The sequence below is a fragment of the Bombyx mori genome, chromosome 8, assembly GCF_030269925.1.
Source record: "Bombyx mori chromosome 8, ASM3026992v2".
Lineage (NCBI taxonomy): Eukaryota > Metazoa > Arthropoda > Insecta > Lepidoptera > Bombycidae > Bombyx > Bombyx mori.
In genome coordinates, this window is record NC_085114.1 from 5,139,184 (window position 1) to 5,158,865 (window position 19,682).

Here is a 19,682-nt window from a genome sequence, read left to right on the forward strand (position 1 = left end):
CACAATGTTTTCCAAAAATTGTACCAAGGTGAAAGTGACAAAACGAAAAAGCTTTATCTCAACGGAGTAACTACTATTTTCAAAAAACTGTTATTATATGATATGTTCTGTGCCATGTTTTCGTTCAGAACTAATACAAAAAACTGTCGTCGTAGCTAGAATAGGAACTTTAAAATTTTTATGTGTTTCCTTTTTAGTTGTAAATTGTTGAATTCCTTTTTAAAAATAATTAGAATCAATGTAGGGAAACAGGATTGTTGTTAAATTAAATATGGAATATCATTACTCCGAAATATGTATGCCATCCGATCATCTAACAGGTTCGTGCATTTAAGCATTTTAAATCGATTTAATGAATTAAATATTGAGAAATAATATTATACCACGTATATAAATATAATTATTGAGATTGACAGTTTAGTTGGGACATGTTTAAACACTGCTTTCACAATAACATTAAAAGCATTTCTTTTGTTTCTGTTTTTTGGCCAATGGCACTCTAAAAAGTTTTAATGACTATTTGTGTTTACATTATGTTGTTAAGATCAGTACTGCTGAAAAAATTAATAGAGCATTGTACTACATATTCATACTGAAATGAAAAATTTAATAGCAGTAATTGAGCATACAGGTCAACTTCCAATTAAAAAAATGCAGTAATTATTTTTAATAAACAGTAATTGTTTTGTGAAAGTTTGACTCATATATCTACAAAATGTTACCCAAAGTTGATAACATGTATAAATTCATATTAGAGATTTTTAAAAACATCTGGTTTGACTCAATAGACACGATTCCATTTTATATTTTCAGTGTAAAGTCTCTCTATTACTATCTGTTTCAATATCGTATAATTAATTAACTTTACCCAGGCCTATAATAGTCATGTCCAAAGTTTCTTTAAGTGCTTTTAAAGCTGATAAGCGAGGAGCTGGGAGCAGAATAGTAGATTATATACAAATGACAAACAGTCCCAAGTGTCGTTGTGTGGCATTCCCTTGCCTAACCCGAAAGGATCATTAGATAAAGTAGAAAAATATATCACAGTATTTGTAACAGCCTAAACAAAATATCAATGCTTAATTACCTTAGTTGTGTCTGTTAACACATCTAAACTATATCTTTGAATATTAGTTCAATTTAATTAAATAGTTATCTATTAAATACATTGTCTCACTCACCACCAATGCTTATCTGCTATTGGAGCTCAAAAACATAATGCAGCTAAATCAAAATTGAGGTACATTTACTGCAGATTACACACCCCCTTTCATCATTCCCACGCATGAAGGGGAATATGAAGCACGTAACAGTGTACTCGTGGATGGAGGAGAGAGATTTGGAGTTTCGGCAGTTGTGTTCGATAAACATGAAGAGTTGATATGGATGGGGAATCAGGGTGTATGTATGTCATGTCATATGAGATATGGATGTTATATTTTCCTAATTTAAATTATCCCTAAACATTTTATTATATTTAAATTGATCAATTTTCGTAAATGAAACAAATTTTGTTTGTATTGTATTGTAATGTTGTAGAAATGAGTAATATTTAGCTATTATTTAAATAATGTACACCTTGCATGTGATTTAAGTTATTTTTAAGGATTGCACACAGTGCAAAGTAATACACTATCTAATAAAACTAAACATTTACTAATTAATAGATCTGGCTTAAAATGGTGCAAATTTGAGTCTTATATAGTACTATTGATATTCAAGAGTATTGGATAAAGAAGAAGAATAAAAAAACGTTTTAATCTCAAATTAATCTCATATTTATCATTATTAAAATTTTTGGTCATTTCACAGTAGACAAATAAAATAATCTGTAAAGTATTAAAAATGTATAAAGTAACATAATAAACCAGAGATTATAAAACTAGTTTTAATTGATTGATTCTTCTGACAAAATCTTTACCATATTTTAAGTTTGAAAGTACTTCCCTACAGAATTCTAAAAATACAAATGACTAGTACAACAATAAAAAAAGTACTAAAGATCATCTAAGAAGCATTATTAGCATATAATTATTCTTTTTATAGGGTCATGTAACATCCTACTACGGTCCAAATATGCAAAAGTACACATCATTTCAAGTACACGATACTGATGAAGTTAGAGATATTATCACTGTTGAAAAATGTATTTATGTTTTGACCAAAACAACTCTACGCCATCAGTTACGTAGAGGTATACCTAAGCACACGCACAAGTAAGTTCACGTCATTAAATCATTTAGCCATTGTTTTTGAATATTTTTTTATAATAATAGTTGCTTGAACATATTCAAAGTAATGTTCAACTCCACATATAATTGCTAAAGTATTCACTGTCAATGTTAAATTATTTATTTGTTATATGAAGTCTGATTGGTGTGGTGAATAAGTGATAATTTAGGATAGGAACTATAAAGTGAATCTTACCATCTACCTTGAAAATTAAGTGAGTCATAATCACTTTCCTACTTCAAACTGGAACAATGGATTGTTTGAGGTAGAAATATATATGACCATTGACACTAAAACGTGTTATTTATCAATGCCCTACCACCTTTACTCAAAATCTGTATCAGGATATAAGGAGAAGATAGATAAGGAAAAAAGGTGAGGATATTATAGGAACAGAATCCTCAAACAGACGTATGAAGAGGAAGCAAGACTATCGTTCAAGTAGGCTTAGGTTGCATATCTGTGTTGGCCTGAATAGTATCTTAAATAAAGATTAAAACACAAAATTGTGGTTCATAACATTGCTCCTGTTAAAAAACATTAGCTTACGATATATAAAATGTTAAGGTACTCTAATAAAAAATGGCTAATAATACATCCAGATCACCAAACATGACAGACATGCAATGCCTGTATCAAGTGAACTCTACAAAATTATTGATGGGCGGACACCAAGACAAACTAATCGATTTGGACCTTAATAAAATGGTTGAAACTATCATTGTGAGTATTAGTCATAGAAAAATAATAATAAACCAGTTAAAGCCGAACACTCTGTGTGCTTAGTGCGAGCTTTTTAATGTTCTCGATAGCGTAAAAGTTAACTCAAATGTAGATGTAGTTGCCTACGTTTGCCGCTAGGGGCGGTGTTCGAACTATACAAATTTGAGTTAACTTTTACGCTATCGAGAACGTTAAAAAACTTGCACTAAGCACACTGCACTCTCGTGTTCTATGTATCGAACATACCTACTCTTGAAAGTGATAAGTACAGTATTGGCAGATACAAGATCAAAACTATACAATAAAACTGTTTTGGATGTGATTCTAAATACGGAAAGGAACGTACTATTATTATATACAAGTTAAAATTTAAATGCTATTTTTTACAGAATTCTCAGGAAAAACAAGTGTTCTATTAACATCCATGGTTCAATGTTTCAGCCAATACAAGAGGAAGGCTGTGCGGTATTAAGAAGCGGTGGTAGCAGTCACGTCGCTTGTGGTAGTGCTAACGGTATAGTGGCATTGCGGGATATGCGTGCTCCTACAAAAGCTGAGCATACATTCAGAGCACACACGGCTTGTCTATCTGATCTGGATATGCAAGGAGATCTGTTGCTCACATGTGGATTTACTCAGGCGTAAGTTTGGACATTCTAGTTTAACTACCAATATCCATATATTCATTATGAGTATTTTTTTCCGTGATTTGTTATTGTGATGCTTCCACAGTTAGCTGTAACTTATTTAAAAAACAATGTACCCTCGTTTTTTGAAACAACTGCCGCGTCATCTATCTTATAATCTATTACCTAAATAATATGCCCATTACTAGACATAATTTCAGATGCGCATAACTAGAGGCAAAGCGAACGCTCGTATAATTATTTCATCCAGTTCCGTTTGAAATAAACGTTTAGTAACTACCCTCTTTTTCAGATGAATGCTTTTCTAACTTAGTATTCTCTATGGTTTTACATAGAGTTCGAATGTCGGTATCACCCTAAATCAAACTAAGTAAATGGTGTTTTAAGTCAATATATATAATAGTTTTTTTTTTTTGCATTTTGTTCGTGCTATACGATTCGACGGAATAATTGAAAATAATATAATAGTAAACTTTAGCATTCCGTATAATTTGTTTGAATTTTTTTCTACCCACGTCATTTCGGATCCTCCCGATCCACTAACGATGCTTCTAGGTACCTCAAGCACCGGTCATCGTTCTCGTCGAACCCGTCGTTTGCGACGAAGGCTTCGACGAGTAAATTAACCCTCAGACACAGCCCATGAGTTTCTCGCCAGATCTTTTCAGTGGGTCGCGTTTCCGATCCGGTGGTAGATTCCGCGAAGCACGGCTCTTGCTAGGGTTCGTGTTAGCAACGTCATCAGGTTTGAGCCCCGTGAGCTCACCAACTAGTTAAGGCGACGCTGATCTCAAGGCTATCAGCTTAGGCAGGATTTTTTTTTTCTTTTTTCTTTTTTGTGTAATTGATTAACGATTTCACCATGAAAATCATGTTTTTCAGAACATGTTACAATTATGTAGAAATAAAGTTAGAATGATCTTAAAGAACTTATTAATTCAATATATTAGCGATATAAACAAGTAGATATTTGCTTGCTAAAATATAATATATTTATATTATTGTTTGTTTTTCGAATCTTAACTTTCCAATTGATATACATACATACTTTCTCAAGCAAAAATCAGCTATGTATCAAACTTGTTTATAGGTAGCAAATTTACTGATTTTCTTAGCGTTGGAGGGGTAGTCGCAGAACCCTACATAGTGGTCTGGGACGTCCGATGTCTACGCGGCAGTAACCCTGGACAAGGAGGTTGGACCATTCATACCACATCACCGCCACTGCTACTTCACTTCCTGCCGGCGTTCTCTGGTAGGGCAGTAGCTGCTTCGGGCGACGGACACGTCAGTTTGTTACACGTGAACGCACCTGAAGAAAGGCAGTCAATTTTTAAGGTAGGAATAGGACAATACAAACATAATATGGATGGGCTTTAATTTTGTTTGTACGTAGTAGCTTGGTAGTGACAGATATGTTTGTTATATTCGGTTCGTTTTGAATTAGCGCCCGGTACAGGCAATATGTAATATTCCCCTTAACTCTAAGGGCTCCGTAGGTAGATATACGATAGAGTCTGGGAGCAGATGATGAACAGGCGACAGTGCAACGAACAACTGCCGTCCCCTAGACACATCTCTTCGGAAATTCTGGATCCACTCTTTCGGTGCTTTTAGGCATTCCAATCACCAGAATTCTCCTTCAAATAGTCGAAAGCGAGTTCGACATGTAACATTACCAACAGACATAACCCACTGAGTTTCTCGCCGGATTTGCTCAGTGGGCCGAAATTCCGATCCAGTGGTAGATTCTGCGAAGCACTGCTCTTGCTAGGGTCAGTGTTAGTAAATTCTCTTAGGCTGAGCCCGTGAGCTCACCTACTCTTCCGCGAGAATTTGTCCCCTTAGGCTACCAGCGAATAGTTAGGGGAAAAGGGCGGAGAAGCCCATAACCACTTCATTAGTTATCGTCATATCACAAAAAATAAACGAACTGGTTTCGGCTCGTAGACTGGTGGAGATGGAGAGGTCAAATTGGTTTATCGGTTGAGGTACCTGATGATACCAAGGTCACATTGATAGGTCAAACATTTGTCTCCAGGTAGAGACGCACAGTTCACAGTGCAATGTGATGGACGTTGCGTCGACGAGTCAAGCCCTCGCTTTCGGCGACCAATCAGGACATTTAAATCTTTTCTCACCGACGCAGAATCACGAACCTGTATACAATAATTTTTCAAGGTACGGATATCAAAGTAATAAGGTAAGCTAAAATATAAAAAAAAAAGTTATATAAAGTTATATGCAAGCGAAAGAAGAGGAAGCTGCATAGTAGATTTTTGCAAAGCATAATTGTTAAAGTCATAATAGTCAAACATCAGAATCAATTTTTATTTGCATTTAATATTCTATTTCAATCAACCCAATTAAGTTTCTGATTGGCAATTTTGTGTTAAATAATTGGATACTTAGATTGAGGATATTGGATGTGACCACAATTTAAATAAAATCTGGGATTGTTGCACTTTTCTCTGGCAACAAGAACTAATTTCATCCATAGATATTTATTTAATCAGACCTCAAATTTCATTAACACAAACCGATTGTTTAATTTTTTTTTTATTGCTTAGGTGGGTGGATGAGCTCACACCCCACCTGGTGTTAAGTGGTTACTGGAGCCCATAGACATCTACTACGTAAATGCGCATTATAATTTTGCTGGTTTTATTTTTATGACACGATGTTATTCCTTAATAATTATTGCTTTTTCCTAAATAGGTCGGTTTGAAGGGTGGGTCAGCCGTTGTAACTATACTGAGACCTTAGAACTTATATATCAAGGCGGGTGGCGCATTTTACGTTGTAGATGTCTATGGGCTCCAGTAACCACTTAAAATCAGGTGGGCTGTGAGCTCGTCCACCCATCAAAGCAAAGAGAGAGAGAGGGAGGGAGAGAGGGAGAGAGAGAGGGAGAGAGAGAGAGAGAGAGAGAGAGAGGGAGAGAGAGAGAGAGAGAGAGAGAGAGAGAGGGAGGGAGAGAGGGAGAGAGAGAGAGAGAGGGAGAGGGAGAGAGAGAGAGAGAGAGGGAGAGGGAGAGAGAGAGAGAGAGAGAGAGAATTTAATTTACCGATTCCTGTTTTGAACTTCTATTATGTATTATGTATTGTATTTTATTCTAGGTCAACAGAGTTCGCGGATCCAGTGGAAGGTCTACCTTACGTTCGGTTCAGCGACACCAGGTTCCAGTACTCGTCGGTGCCACTACCTCAGTTGGCGAGCGGCGGGAAATGGTTCAATGAATTGCCACCGGAATTCTTTAGGAAAGTGTATAGGTTGGTACACGTATCATTAATTATATCTAGAACTACCTGACCCGGCAGACTTCGTAGTGTCTCAATCGATAAATAAAATATCTAAACTTTTGTACAAAAGGAATCCGTCCGACGAAAAAATACAATTTTTAAAATTTTTATTTTTATTTCATTCCGAGCACTTGCATATTTATCTTCTAAATCTTCCCTGGACTCCTACAAATAATTCAAGACCAAAATTTGCCAAATCGGTCCAGCCGTTCTCGAGTTTTAGCGAGACTAACGAACAGCAATTCATTTTTACATATATATAGATAGATAGTCGATAGTCACAAAAAAAAAAAAAAAAATTAAAATAATTAGAATTTAAGCTTCCTATTTTAAACTTGTGGAGTCCGGTCACGATTCGTATCATAAAACGAAGCGCCATCTATCATAATTTTTTGGAAGTATGCCAGAAAATGTCTTCGATACTGTAACAACAAAAAAATTAACTCAATCTGATAAACAAATGCACGTATGAATATACAGAGCTATAAACGCAAATTATTATTTACATATCGGAATATTTTAAATCGTATGAATGGCTCTAGTATATATCTAAGTACATAAATGATATGTTACAGAAAACCAAAGCCAGTCGATCCTGAAGTTTTGAAATCGATGAAAATGCAAGGTCCAATAGGATACGCGCCTAATCCGAAAACTTTTAAAAGGAATCAGGTAAATAAATATTATTCATTGCCATTCGCCACTTTAAGACGAAGAACTTAAAGTCGAAGTCTAAATCGTATAGTACAACGCTCCCACCCCTCAAACTGGAACGTAAGATGATGATTTAGCGGCAGAAACCCGCAGGATATTGGTACCTACCAGTGCGGGCTTATAATTACCGTCCCTACCTTACTAGACCATTACTATATGTCTGTTGACGATCGTAATACCCTAGGTACTCGAGGAAAACTGCTGCTAATTTTCCTGTTAATTTATAGCACCCACGGAAAGAAATTTTTTCACTGGTTGTAGGACCTCTTGGGAGTCCGCACGGCTAGGTACCACCACCCCGCCTATTTCTGCCGTGAAGCAGTAATGCGTTTCGGTTCGAAGGGTGGGGTAGCCGTTCTAACTATACTGAGACCCTTAGAACTTATATCTCGAGGTGGGTGGCGCGTTTACGTTGTAGATGTCTATGGGCTCCACTAACCACTTAACACCAAGTGAGCTGTGAGGTCGTCCACCCATCTAAGCAATAAAAAAAAAAAAACGTATTGCTATCATTTTAATACGCTTATTAGCTTCAGACGTATGTATGTTTGTATGTAACGGAATCTTTGAACATGATTTTGACCCCCTTCAAAACGTCGGATTAACTCGAAATTTGGTATACTTATTAAGGACCGATGACAGTTCAATATTAAAAAAAATATTGAAAAACTTTGAAATTCGACTAAAAAATGAAAAATAAATAATAGTTTAAAAAAACTAACAAAACATGCTTTTGTAGAAAATCCAACTAAAAAATAGAAAATAAATTTGAATTATAAATTGTGTAAGAAAAATTGATTTTACTGTAAAAAAAAGCGTGGGGTGCATGGTATCAGTAGCTATAAATGTTTTATGAACAGATATGAGTAGAAGGGTTATTTTGTTAAAATCCTGAAAAGCACCCCACGCTTTTTTACACTAAAATATTTTTTTCTTACACTATTTTTAATACAAATTTATTATAATTTATTTTCTATTTTTTAGTTGGATTTTCTATAAAAGCGTATTTTGTTAGTTTTTTTAATCTATTGTTTATTAATCTTGTTTTTATGGCCGGTGGTCGAACCTCCTACGACGTCCCCGCGCCTAGGGTCGCGCGGCGTACGTGGACTGAACGAGCTCCAAATGTTGGGAGTGGACCGCGGGCCCAAGGATGGTGTTCAGGCCCCTATACACTTATCAACTCCTCTGCACTCTCACCCAAGTGTCCGATCCCCCCAAGGTCAAGGGTCAAGGGCGGAGTAAGGGGTTACCGCGGTCAACACCTACTGCCTTTATAGCCGACGACACACCGCCTATTTTTAAATATTCATAATATTTTGTAATTTGCGAATCTAATGCGATTGAGTGAGTAATAAATAAGTAAACAAAAACTTCATCGTATTTAGAGCTTTATTTACAATATATTCTTAAACAAAGCGAAGTAATTTTTTTTTATAACACATTTTAACACAGATGCCGTACCTTGAAGAATCGTTAGAAGAAATGAGTATATCAAAAATAAATGGAAATAAAGTAATAATGCAGCCGATACCGAAACATTATCAGAAGGTTTGTAGAAGTTACCCTTATATAAAAATAATAACGTTTTTAATATCTATAATAAATATAATGGTGACCAAATTTTTATGCAATGTAATAAATATACCAGCATAATGTGAGCATTCATTGTCTTTTTATACATTGAAAAAATTAAATTATGGAAGCCACTTAAGAAGAATCTTATCTAGAAGATTGCACAAAGTGGGAATGAGTTGCTCGCTCCGGGAATTTCAATATTGTAATAATTGTTATGTTATAATTACTTATTGTAAAAATGAATATTTAAAAAAAACTAATATTTAAAATAAAATTAAAAATCTAATATTTCAAAAAAAAAAAAAAAGACATGCCCGCTGAGTTTCTTGCCAATTCTTCTCAGGACGGAGGCTAATTCTTGTGAATTGGCGGTAGTTCTTTTGACGTTCAACAAGTATGTACTTTCATTTATGTTGAATAAAACTTTTTTGATTTGATTTGATTTGAATTGTTTTATTGAGTTTTGAGTAACTCATTTACTTGTATGTCGGTTGGATTGGAATATTGTAATCTATACTAATATATAAATCTACAGTGGTTTTTACGGATGTTCCGTTATAACTACTAACTACATCCGATTGACTTGAAACTCGGTATCCATGTAGGAAATACATGTACTTAATGGGTAGGCTAATATTTACATCAGTGTTGGACTCCCTAATAATAATGACTATAAATAGTAATGTTAATTTTAAATATCCAGCGAAGCGGGCGAGTACGGCTAGTTAAATTCTAAATTAACCTCTGAACTAATAGAATTGAAATTTTAACTCTGAATTGGAAGACGGTGTTTGTACTAATAACTTTTATATGTAGTTTTTTCAACATGATTGTGTATTTCAGCTCGACATACGATATAATAAGCACGGTCCGAATGAAGAATTAGAGAGTTTCAATAAAACAGGTCAGCCCGGACTGGAAGCGACATTACCGAATTCATACTGCAATGCCATGTTACAGGTATGTATTTGAGTAGATCATATTATTCTATGGGTGAGGATCGCAGAATTTTAAACTAAAGTAAGGCCAACCAGACGAGATAAAAAATGTAAACTAAGTTTCAGGAGTAAAAAACATTTTTATTTAAATAAATTATTACAAAGTTCGAATTTTAATCGCTGTCATCTGTACTAGACAAAGATGATTCGTCGGAAGAGTCCGAGTCAAAATTATGGTAGTGGTACAAGTACAAATGAATTAATAAATTAACTTACCTTTTGACGCTTTTTGCGTGGTGAATTCATTTTAGAGCCGCCAGGCTGTGATTCCATAATTAAAATCAATAACTAAGTACTCACAATAACAGCAAAAATCAAAAATAAAACTAACAAAAACGGAATAATAAAGTAAACACGGAAACGAAAAAATATGTATCACTTCGAACGCAATCCAAACAGGAATAAACTTGTTCACAAAATGGCGGACCAAATGTTCACAACTGCGGTACTCAGTGCTTTCCTGTACCACGAAACACACAACGACAGCTGTTGTCGACCAACTGACGCCATAACTGCGCGTACGAGTGATAAGGACAGAGATAATAATCCCTCGCTATCGCAAATACGCGAGGAATGGCGACGTCTGGTGAAGCGCACCACCAACCCAAGTGATGACCACGACCACTCTGCCAAGAGTGCATACGACTGAGAAGAATCGCAATGTAACTCACTAACGGTCCGCTTGTTTACGTTTATTATCTCGTCTGGTTGGCCTAAGTTTAGGACGAAAACAAGGCGTATATTAATTTTTGAACGTTCCATTAGTTATATAGAAAACACACACCCTGTATTGAAAATTGTATTGAAAATTTACGATTGATTGATGAAAATCACCCAAGAATCAATATATCAATAGTTTCAGATTTATTTATCAGATATTCTTGAATTTCTCTGAGCATCTTTACCGGAAAGGTATAGTTAGTATTCGCTGAATTTATGTGGATGGATTTTTGCCTTTTCTCACGGTATTTGCAGATTGCATCTTTAACAGTCCCCATCTTTTCGCTGTTTTTATTGCTTAGATGTGGGGGCGAGTTCACAGCCCACCTGGTGTTAAGTGGTTACTGGAGCCCATAGACATCTACAATGTAAATGCCGCCCCCCACCTTGAGATATGAGTTCTAAGATCTCAATATAGTTACAACGGCTGCCCCACCCTTCAAACCGAAACGCATCCTGTACTGCATCGTAGTAGTCGTATGATGATGAAAACTGATGATTGATTGATGAAAATCACCAAAAAATTAATATATCAATAATTTCAGGTGTATTTATCAGATATTGTTGGATGGATTTTTGCCTTTCTCTCACGGTATTTGCAGATTGCATCTATTTCAGTCCCCATCTTTTCATACATAATAATATGTTGCTTACTTGAGGTCCATAAAAGGACATGCATATAAAATACATTTTTTCTAATTGTTGACACATTAAAATACTCTTATTTTGCGTAGTTAAGCAGAAATGATTCGAACCCCCGTAAAATGGTACCATGCTATCTTTGATCTTTTCGGATTTGATCTTTTGATCTATTCTATTATTAACAAACCATTTGATATCCACGTAGAATTGTCTTAACATTTTACTATTTCAAAACTGTAAAAGTAGTTTTCGATTTTGAACCTTATTCGCTCACCTTAACGCAGGTTTTGTACTACACGCCGCCGGTCAAAGCCACGTTGCTAGCGCACACGTGCGCCAAAGAGTTCTGTTTGAGCTGCGAATTAGGTAAGTCTGTGTTTTTTTTTCGTATTATCTATGAAGGATATCGATTCAAATATAGAACACTTGTGTCTATGAACATATAGGGCACTTGTGTGTCTTGTGTTCATAGGAACAGAATAAAACGGATATTTCATTACAATTACAATGAAAAAATATGAAAAGAATAATTATTAGATAAATAATCATTGAAAATTTCAGTGTATAGGCTTTCAAACTAATATTATGAATGTGAAAGTGTGTTTTTCTTTCTTTTACGTCTAAATGAAACAACGAATTGACATGATCTTCTTAAAAGTGATGTATATATTGTATATATGTGTATATATATATATATATATTTATTACTTAGATGGGTGGACGAGCTCACAGCCCACCTGGTGTTAAGTGGTTACTGGAGCCCATAGACATCTACAACGTAAATGCGCTACCCACCTTGAGATATAAGTTCTAAGGTCTCAATATAGTTACAACGGCTGCCCCACCCTTCAAACCGAAGTGCATTACCGCTTCACGGCAGAAATAGACAGGGCGGTGGTACCTACCCGTGCAGACTCCCAAGAAGTCCTACCACCAGTAATTACGCAAATTATAATTTTGCGGGTTTGATTTTTATTACACACGATGTTATTCTTTCACCGTGGAAGTCAATCGTGAACATTTGTCGAGTACGTATTTCATTAGAAAAATTGGTACCCGCCTGAGATTCGAACACCGGTGCATCGCTCGACACGAATGCACCGGACGGCTTATCTTTTAGGCCACGGCGTCTTCAAAGTCTCTCACACTAGTGCATTTCACCGTCAGGTTTTCTATTTCGCATGCTGGACACGTCTGGCGGCACCCCTTGTCAGGCCACAAACTTCCTACGCGCGTTTCGTACGGTCCCCGAAGCGGCTGCCCTAGGACTGATACTGCCGGATCGAGCGCCCGACATAAGAGTCGATTTGGTAGCCTTAATACAGGTAATAAACAATATTTTATTAATGTTTTTTTTTTTCAGATATATTTTATTTTGCTTCGGTCTGAATTGGATTTTCTAATATTATTTCTTTAGATGTATATATTAATGTGTTCTTTTATCCTTGGATAAATTATTGATTTAACCCTTGGATATTATGGTGAACAGTAAAACTATAACCAAAATTGAGTTGTTCTGTAAAGAGTAAATTTTATTTTGTTACATCAACTAGTTTTAACACCAAAACAATCTTTAACATGAATTAATCACAAACTCACATGTAAAAAGAAACAACATTTAAAGCTATTGTTTCACCAGTTCGTATTATTCTTTATTTTTTCAATATTCAAATTACAATATATAAGTTTCACTTGTTTAACCTTTTTTTTTTGTATTTGATGATTTGTAATTGTGTCTTGATTTGGTTTATTTCTTTTATTTGTGTTTTTATTGTAAGTCCTAGTTTATTTTTAATTTTTTTGTAAAATAAGTTTAAACTGATGGCCGTGTTGCCGATGCTTTCAATAAATTAAAAAAAATATATGACAGAATGTCAATATGACAGACCAGCTCCATAGAATCAGAAAGTTCACAGATAAATTATACATCGCAGTTATTACGTAGCAAATACAAACTGTACAAACTAAATGAAGTATCAAGCGCTTTGTTTACATTTATGTATAAAACTGTCCCATTTCCTCACCATCGGCCCACAGATGTCCACAGCTGGACCCAGGTCTCCTCGCAGGTTTGGTGCAACTACCGGTCTTGCGCAATCCACATCTAGATACCTTTAGCAGGTCGTTGCTCTACCTCGTGGGAGGCCTACTCTTTCTCTTATTTGTCTTTGTCCTATTATATAACTATCTATCTATTTACCTGTCATTTGAGCTTCATAATGTTTCAAACTATATTATTGATATTAGGTCTGTCATTATTGACGACAGTATGATTCGTCAGGTTGTATGGGGTAATCGAAGCCCATATACACTTACACGTTGTTTTACAAAGTTTCGATTACTTTTTTTTTATTGCTTAGATGTGTGGACGAGCTCACAGCCCACCTGGTGTTAAGTGTTTACTGGAGCCCATATACATCTACAACGTAAATGCGCCACACACCTTGAGATATACGTTCTAAGATCTCAGTATAGTTACAACGGCTGCCCTACCCTTCAAACCGAAACGCATTACTGTTTCACGGCAGAAATAGGCGGGGCGGTGGTACCTACCCGCGCGGACTCACAAGAGGTCCTACCGCCAGTAAGCGCTGTTGACGCTAGTTTATATAAATACGTTCTTGCAGAGCTGGAACCGCTTCATCCTGCACCAGATTCATTACGAGATCCTCGAGACCCGTAAGAAGGAGAAGGAGTTAGCGCTGATAGCGAACAGTCCGCCCAAAGCACCACGCGCGTCCAACCCGAAGGAACGTCACTCGCTAATGAACGGACAGTACTCCGAGGAGTGTCAGTATACCGAACTGGAGTTCTTGGGACCCACCGAATTTGATTGTCAAGAGGATGGCGAACTCTGGCCGGGCAGGGATGAAGGTGAGAACGACCAACTTTCACATTGGCGACGGCGTATAATCACGGTCGTGGGGCTTAGCGGATATTTCAGCGCATAAGTCGAAGTCACTTTGCTTTGGACTAACGATTGTTATGCAAGAAACGTACAATATCCTCGCAAATAAAACACGCGACCGTGTGTAAGCTTAAATCGATTTGTGAGTTAAAAACTTATCCGAATCTAAAGGCGATATTTTTACTCGAACATTACACGGCAAATGGTAGATGTTTCGTGTTACTTGAAAATAGATATTTAAAAGAGAAATCAAATTAAATTATAATGACATGTTGTCACGTGATTTAGTCAGGAAATTGTTATTTTGAAATCATTCTCGAACTACTAATCTAATGTTGATATTAAATATAAATTAAATGAGACAAACAAAGATTAATTCTCATTATATTCATTAATATACCGATGTTACAATCGTGAGATGAAAAACGTTTTTTTCTATTTCATTTCACGCAGTCTTTTTTGGAATACAATTTGCAGGTGAGTAAGTTGTTTTAGAAATGTAAAACAGACTCATTCGATACTACGTATATGCATAAAAAAGTGATTAGAAACAAAAAAAAGTACCTTTAAATAGCAGGCCGGACTAAAAGTCTTTATTTTGATTATTTTGATCATCATTTTAGGCCAAAGTAAAGCCAATACCAATTACTGTACTGTCATCGGTCGTAACTTTCAAAAGCCGGACTGCTTTTCGCCGGGCACACAGTTATGTCCTACCGCTAGTCATTTTTTATTTATTTAATTATTTATTTATTTAGGAAACAAACATTACATTACAAACTTATTATAATATTTAAAAAAATAGCTAAAACAATAAGCAAATATGTTTCCACAAACAAAATCACATATAAGTAGAAAGTGAACAGAGAAGATAAATTTAGAAATTGCAATAAACAAAAACAACACAATACGCACATGTTATTATGTACATCAACTTACATTATAAAACTATAATACTCATCGGAGTAAATCACCTTATAAATAATTCAAAATAGCTTTTCTGTTTGCTACAACAAGTGACAAACAAAATATGTTTTCTTTACCTTTTTTATCAAAACGAAAATTTATACACACGAATTGCTACGCATTTACTTTTACTTAAATGAATTGCGATTTTTGATATATACGTATCGACGCTTGAAAGGCAAACGTGACTAAGCGACAATGCGTGAACTTTACAGTAGACTAATTTAAAGTTGAAATAACTGAAATTTTTTTTTAACGAATCTAGCTGTAGGATTGAAATTAATTTAATAGATCTAGAAATATTAATTTTTTTTTGCGTATCGAATATGGTTATTGCCTATCATTTACGTACAAAGCAGTTATTGTCGCTTAGTCACGTTTGCCTTTCAAGCGTCGGTATGCAGTTTGATGCAAACACACGCACACACACAGGCGTCGACGGCGTGGGGCCGTTGCAAAACCACGAAAGTCACGAGCTGAACAACCGACAGGCGCACCGGGAGGAGACCGAGATCTCGCAGCTGTTCGCCATCGGTCGGCATCAGCTCAACCGCTGCTTGAAGTGCAACAAGGAGGTCGGTACACTAGATCGGGGGGCGGGAATAGGTAGGACCTCTTGTGAGTCCGCGCGGGTAGGTACCACCGCCCTGCCTATTTCTGCCGTGGAGCAGTAATGCGCTTCGGTTTGATATCAAACATAACATGAAATGAAAAAGAAATGAAAACGAAATGAAATGAAATGAGGTGAAATGATATAGGATGAAATATAATTTCAGTAAAATGGTGGTCATTTACTGAGGCTTTTCAGTGGACTTTTTGGAGGATCCCGAGAAGTTACATACGTTCAGCGGCTTTGTTTCATTTTCCCATATTTGTGCATTCCCATAGATACTAAACAGTTAATAAACCGCAGTTATTACTCATTTAAACCTTAAGAAACACTAAATAGACAAAATAAAACAAATCACACAACCCCATTCCTCGCGTTCCCGCCGAAAAGTCATGATATATTTTCCAAATTTTAAATTTTAAAAATGGTGCTCCTGTAAAGTTGCAAAAATGTCGATTAAACCCAATCCAAGTTACAATGTTGTTCCATGCACTATAAACAAATGGGAATGTTTGATGCAGGAGGGCAGGGAGTCGGTGGTGCTGGCGTGCGCCCTGCAGTACCCGCCGACGGGCGCGGGCGGCGCCGGGGAGGCGAGGGGCGGATTCGTCGAACTCGTGCGCGCGTCGCTGGCGGCGCGGCGGAGCACGCCGGCGTGGTGCGACCACTGCTCGCGGTTCACACCGACCACGCAGCGAGGGCGACTGCTGCGGTGATTATCACTTCGAACTTTTATTATTATTAAATTATTTTTATTGCTTAGATGAATGGACGAGCTCACAGCCCACCCTTCAAACCGAATCGCGTTACTACTTCACGGCAGAAATAGGCAGGGTGGTGGTACCTACCAGCGCGGACTCACAAGAGATCCTACCACGTGACCATAGACAACTTCCACGATTCGAGATTATAATCGTGTACTACTACTACTACTACTTCTGAACTGGCGCTATGACACCGAAGTGGGTCTTGGCCTCCGACAATAAACTTTGCCATTCATCCCGGCGCTGCGCAACACCTTGCCAGTCCGATACTTAGAGCTCACGTAAATTTCCTTCCACAGCGTCAGACCAGCGGTACTTGGGCCTCCCTACGGGGCGGCGTCCCTCCGGTACACCCGCGTACACCCGTTTCACAGCCCGATCCTGCTCCATACGCACTACATGACCAAGCCATCCGAGCCTCCTTGCCTTCATCTCCCCCAGAATATTTGGCTCACCAAAAAGCCTCTCCACATCCTTGTTTTTCCGGACGTGCCAAGGACCAATAGAAATGTTGCGTCTATTTCTTAGAGGTATCTTGAGGTGGCCAAGAAAATTAATAAATGCGTTAACTTCTTCAAATACGCATTATATTATTATTATTTTTTTTACCAAATAGAATTGACATGCGCGTCCATATTATTTTTTTAGTGTATTTTTTTTTTTTTACAATTGGTGCCACAATTGCGTTTCCTGTTTTGTGGTTGATTCGTGCGATATGACGTCATCGTTGGCCAATCACAGCCATTAATGTATGACGCGACGTTGATTCGTTAACATGCTCCCGGCCTTGGAAGCACCAGGCTCCAACAATTGGAGGTGATCATTCGGAGATAAAGCAGCTCCTATCGTGCGTAATCATTCTTCATGTAAGTCCGATGGGTTCGCTAACCAAAGTAGGGTGTGGTCCTCCTGCATTTCGGGGGTTATGTAAGGGGCTGACAACCCCTTCATGTAAAAAAACTTTTGTTACGAAACCGACAAGAAAACAAAATCGTGTAGCATAAATATTTTTAATGCTTATCAATTTTCATTTGAATTCTGTATAGACTTATGTCTGTAAAATTTGTTATACAAAAATGTAGAAAATTGTGAGATTGATGTGTTTGCAGACTACCTCCTATATTGGCGATTAATTGTGGAGGAGTTACGGTCAGAGAGAAAGCGTATTGGGCTAAAGGAGTACAAAAGGAAATGGTAAGATAAATACCACCTATTACCATCTATTACTACCAACTATTATACCAACTATTACTACTGGTAAGATAAAACCATTATACAACTTTATTTTAGTTTTCGAAAATGTTACAATTCATTTTGTGTTATGCAAAAATAGATCATATAACAGTGTTCGTAATGGTTGCTTTTTGTGTATGTTTTAGTCCGATTCGAAAAGAGGGGGCAGCGGGAAACCGTGTCGCTACGGCTTACATTGCGCACGACCGGGTTGTCATTTCAAACATCCCGATCGGTTAGTATTAAAAGTACTATGATAACGAAAAAATCAAATAATTATCTTCTTCTTCTTCTTTATTTTTTGGCTCCGGCACGGTTTGTGCATTAGCCAGCGTCAAGTAATAAGATTTTTATAATTCGCCGTTTTAATCATTTCAAATCAAATCAAATCAAATCACTGAGCCGTGCCGAGGGCCGTTGGAGGATCCCGAGAAGCTACGCAACTTTGTTTCATTTTCCCACATTTGTGCACTTTCACAGATATTAAACGGTTAATAAACCTATTACACATTTAAACCTGAAGAAACACTAAACAGACAAAATAAACCAATTCACACTACTATGCTGTTCGCGTTCCCTCCAAAAAGTCCCAAATAATTATATTGTCACAGATAATAAATGTAATGAATGATATTGTTTGCGTTGAAACTAGGCCGAATACATCACAAAGTTCTTCCAAGGGCTCGAGCCAGGAGTCGCACTGCATGCTGCCGCTTCAGCTGCTCATCCGGCTTCAGTCAGACGGTGACGTCATCATCAACGACAAGGTTTATGTTGAAGTATTGAAAAATTATGCAAATAACTGCTTTTTAATCCAAGTTAGGTACATATAAATATATATTTAGATGAATGCTGTATGTCCCTCTGTGTGAAGAAATTATGATTGTGCACATATTAAGAAACGTTTATTACATATTTAAACAACGTTTATATATTTTCGTTCGAAAAGCATTTTTTTTTGTTCCTTAGATTGGTGGACGAGCTCACAGCCCACCTGATGTTAAGTGGTTACTGGAGCTTATAGACATCTACAACGTAAATGCGCCACCCATCTTGAGATATAAGCTCTATGGTCTCAAGTATAGTTACAATGGCTGCCCCGCCCTTCAAACCGAAACGCATTACTGCTTCACGGCAGAAATAGGCAGGATGGTGGTACCTACCCGCGCGGACTCACAAAAGGTCCTACCACCAGTAACCAATATACGTATATTGATTTATCCGATGATGTCTCATATTGTGTACAAACCTTTGCAGATCGAAACTAATTCAGCGGAGAGTTCGCCGATCAACCGACCGGACACGAGCAGGCACAAAAAGAAGTACGTGACCACGCACCTCGAGGAGGAGTACTCGCTCTCGGCCGCCGTCGTCTGCGTCGAGGACAACCCTAAGAACTTGGTCGCCTACATACACACGGTCCGGGACGGCGAAACTCAATGGTTCATGTACAACGATCTATGGTGAGATAACAGAGACACTCTATCGTTATATTACCACGGGACTCACCTTAGGAAGGAAAGTAGTGGTCTCCCGGTAGTCAAAATTCTGTCTTCTCGCATTAAAACTGTATAATCTCAAAATTTACTAAATTTTACAGGAGAGTGTTTTAAAGGTTTAACATATGATATTTTTAATATTAATC

At 36.9% G+C, this 19,682-nt stretch overlaps 1 protein-coding gene across 3 annotated transcripts in view; it reads left to right on the forward strand.

Annotated features, from left to right (window-relative positions):
- The window catches only part of LOC101738383 (PAN2-PAN3 deadenylation complex catalytic subunit PAN2), a 26,751-nt gene continuing 7,069 nt past the window's right edge, over window positions 1-19,682 (forward strand). Inside the window, exons 1-20 of one of the 3 annotated variants that reach the window (XM_004924088.5) lie at window positions 1-320; window positions 1,256-1,401; window positions 2,047-2,216; window positions 2,835-2,955; window positions 3,397-3,596; window positions 4,718-4,940; window positions 5,644-5,783; window positions 6,722-6,874; window positions 7,480-7,576; window positions 9,074-9,169; window positions 10,040-10,156; window positions 11,841-11,922; window positions 12,724-12,881; window positions 14,184-14,430; window positions 15,863-16,005; window positions 16,562-16,752; window positions 17,914-17,998; window positions 18,184-18,272; window positions 18,690-18,804; window positions 19,295-19,500. In XM_004924088.5, coding sequence (XP_004924145.2) covers window positions 272-320; window positions 1,256-1,401; window positions 2,047-2,216; window positions 2,835-2,955; window positions 3,397-3,596; window positions 4,718-4,940; window positions 5,644-5,783; window positions 6,722-6,874; window positions 7,480-7,576; window positions 9,074-9,169; window positions 10,040-10,156; window positions 11,841-11,922; window positions 12,724-12,881; window positions 14,184-14,430; window positions 15,863-16,005; window positions 16,562-16,752; window positions 17,914-17,998; window positions 18,184-18,272; window positions 18,690-18,804; window positions 19,295-19,500 — 2,828 coding nt within the window. In that variant the 5' untranslated portion in view covers window positions 1-271. Of the gene's footprint in view, window positions 321-1,255; window positions 1,406-2,046; window positions 2,217-2,834; window positions 2,956-3,396; window positions 3,597-4,717; window positions 4,941-5,643; window positions 5,784-6,721; window positions 6,875-7,479; window positions 7,577-9,073; window positions 9,170-10,039; window positions 10,157-11,840; window positions 11,923-12,723; window positions 12,882-14,183; window positions 14,431-15,862; window positions 16,006-16,561; window positions 16,753-17,913; window positions 17,999-18,183; window positions 18,273-18,689; window positions 18,805-19,294; window positions 19,501-19,682 lie in introns of those variants that run through there. The other 2 variants (XM_062669666.1, XM_062669667.1) reach the window with 2 other exon arrangements.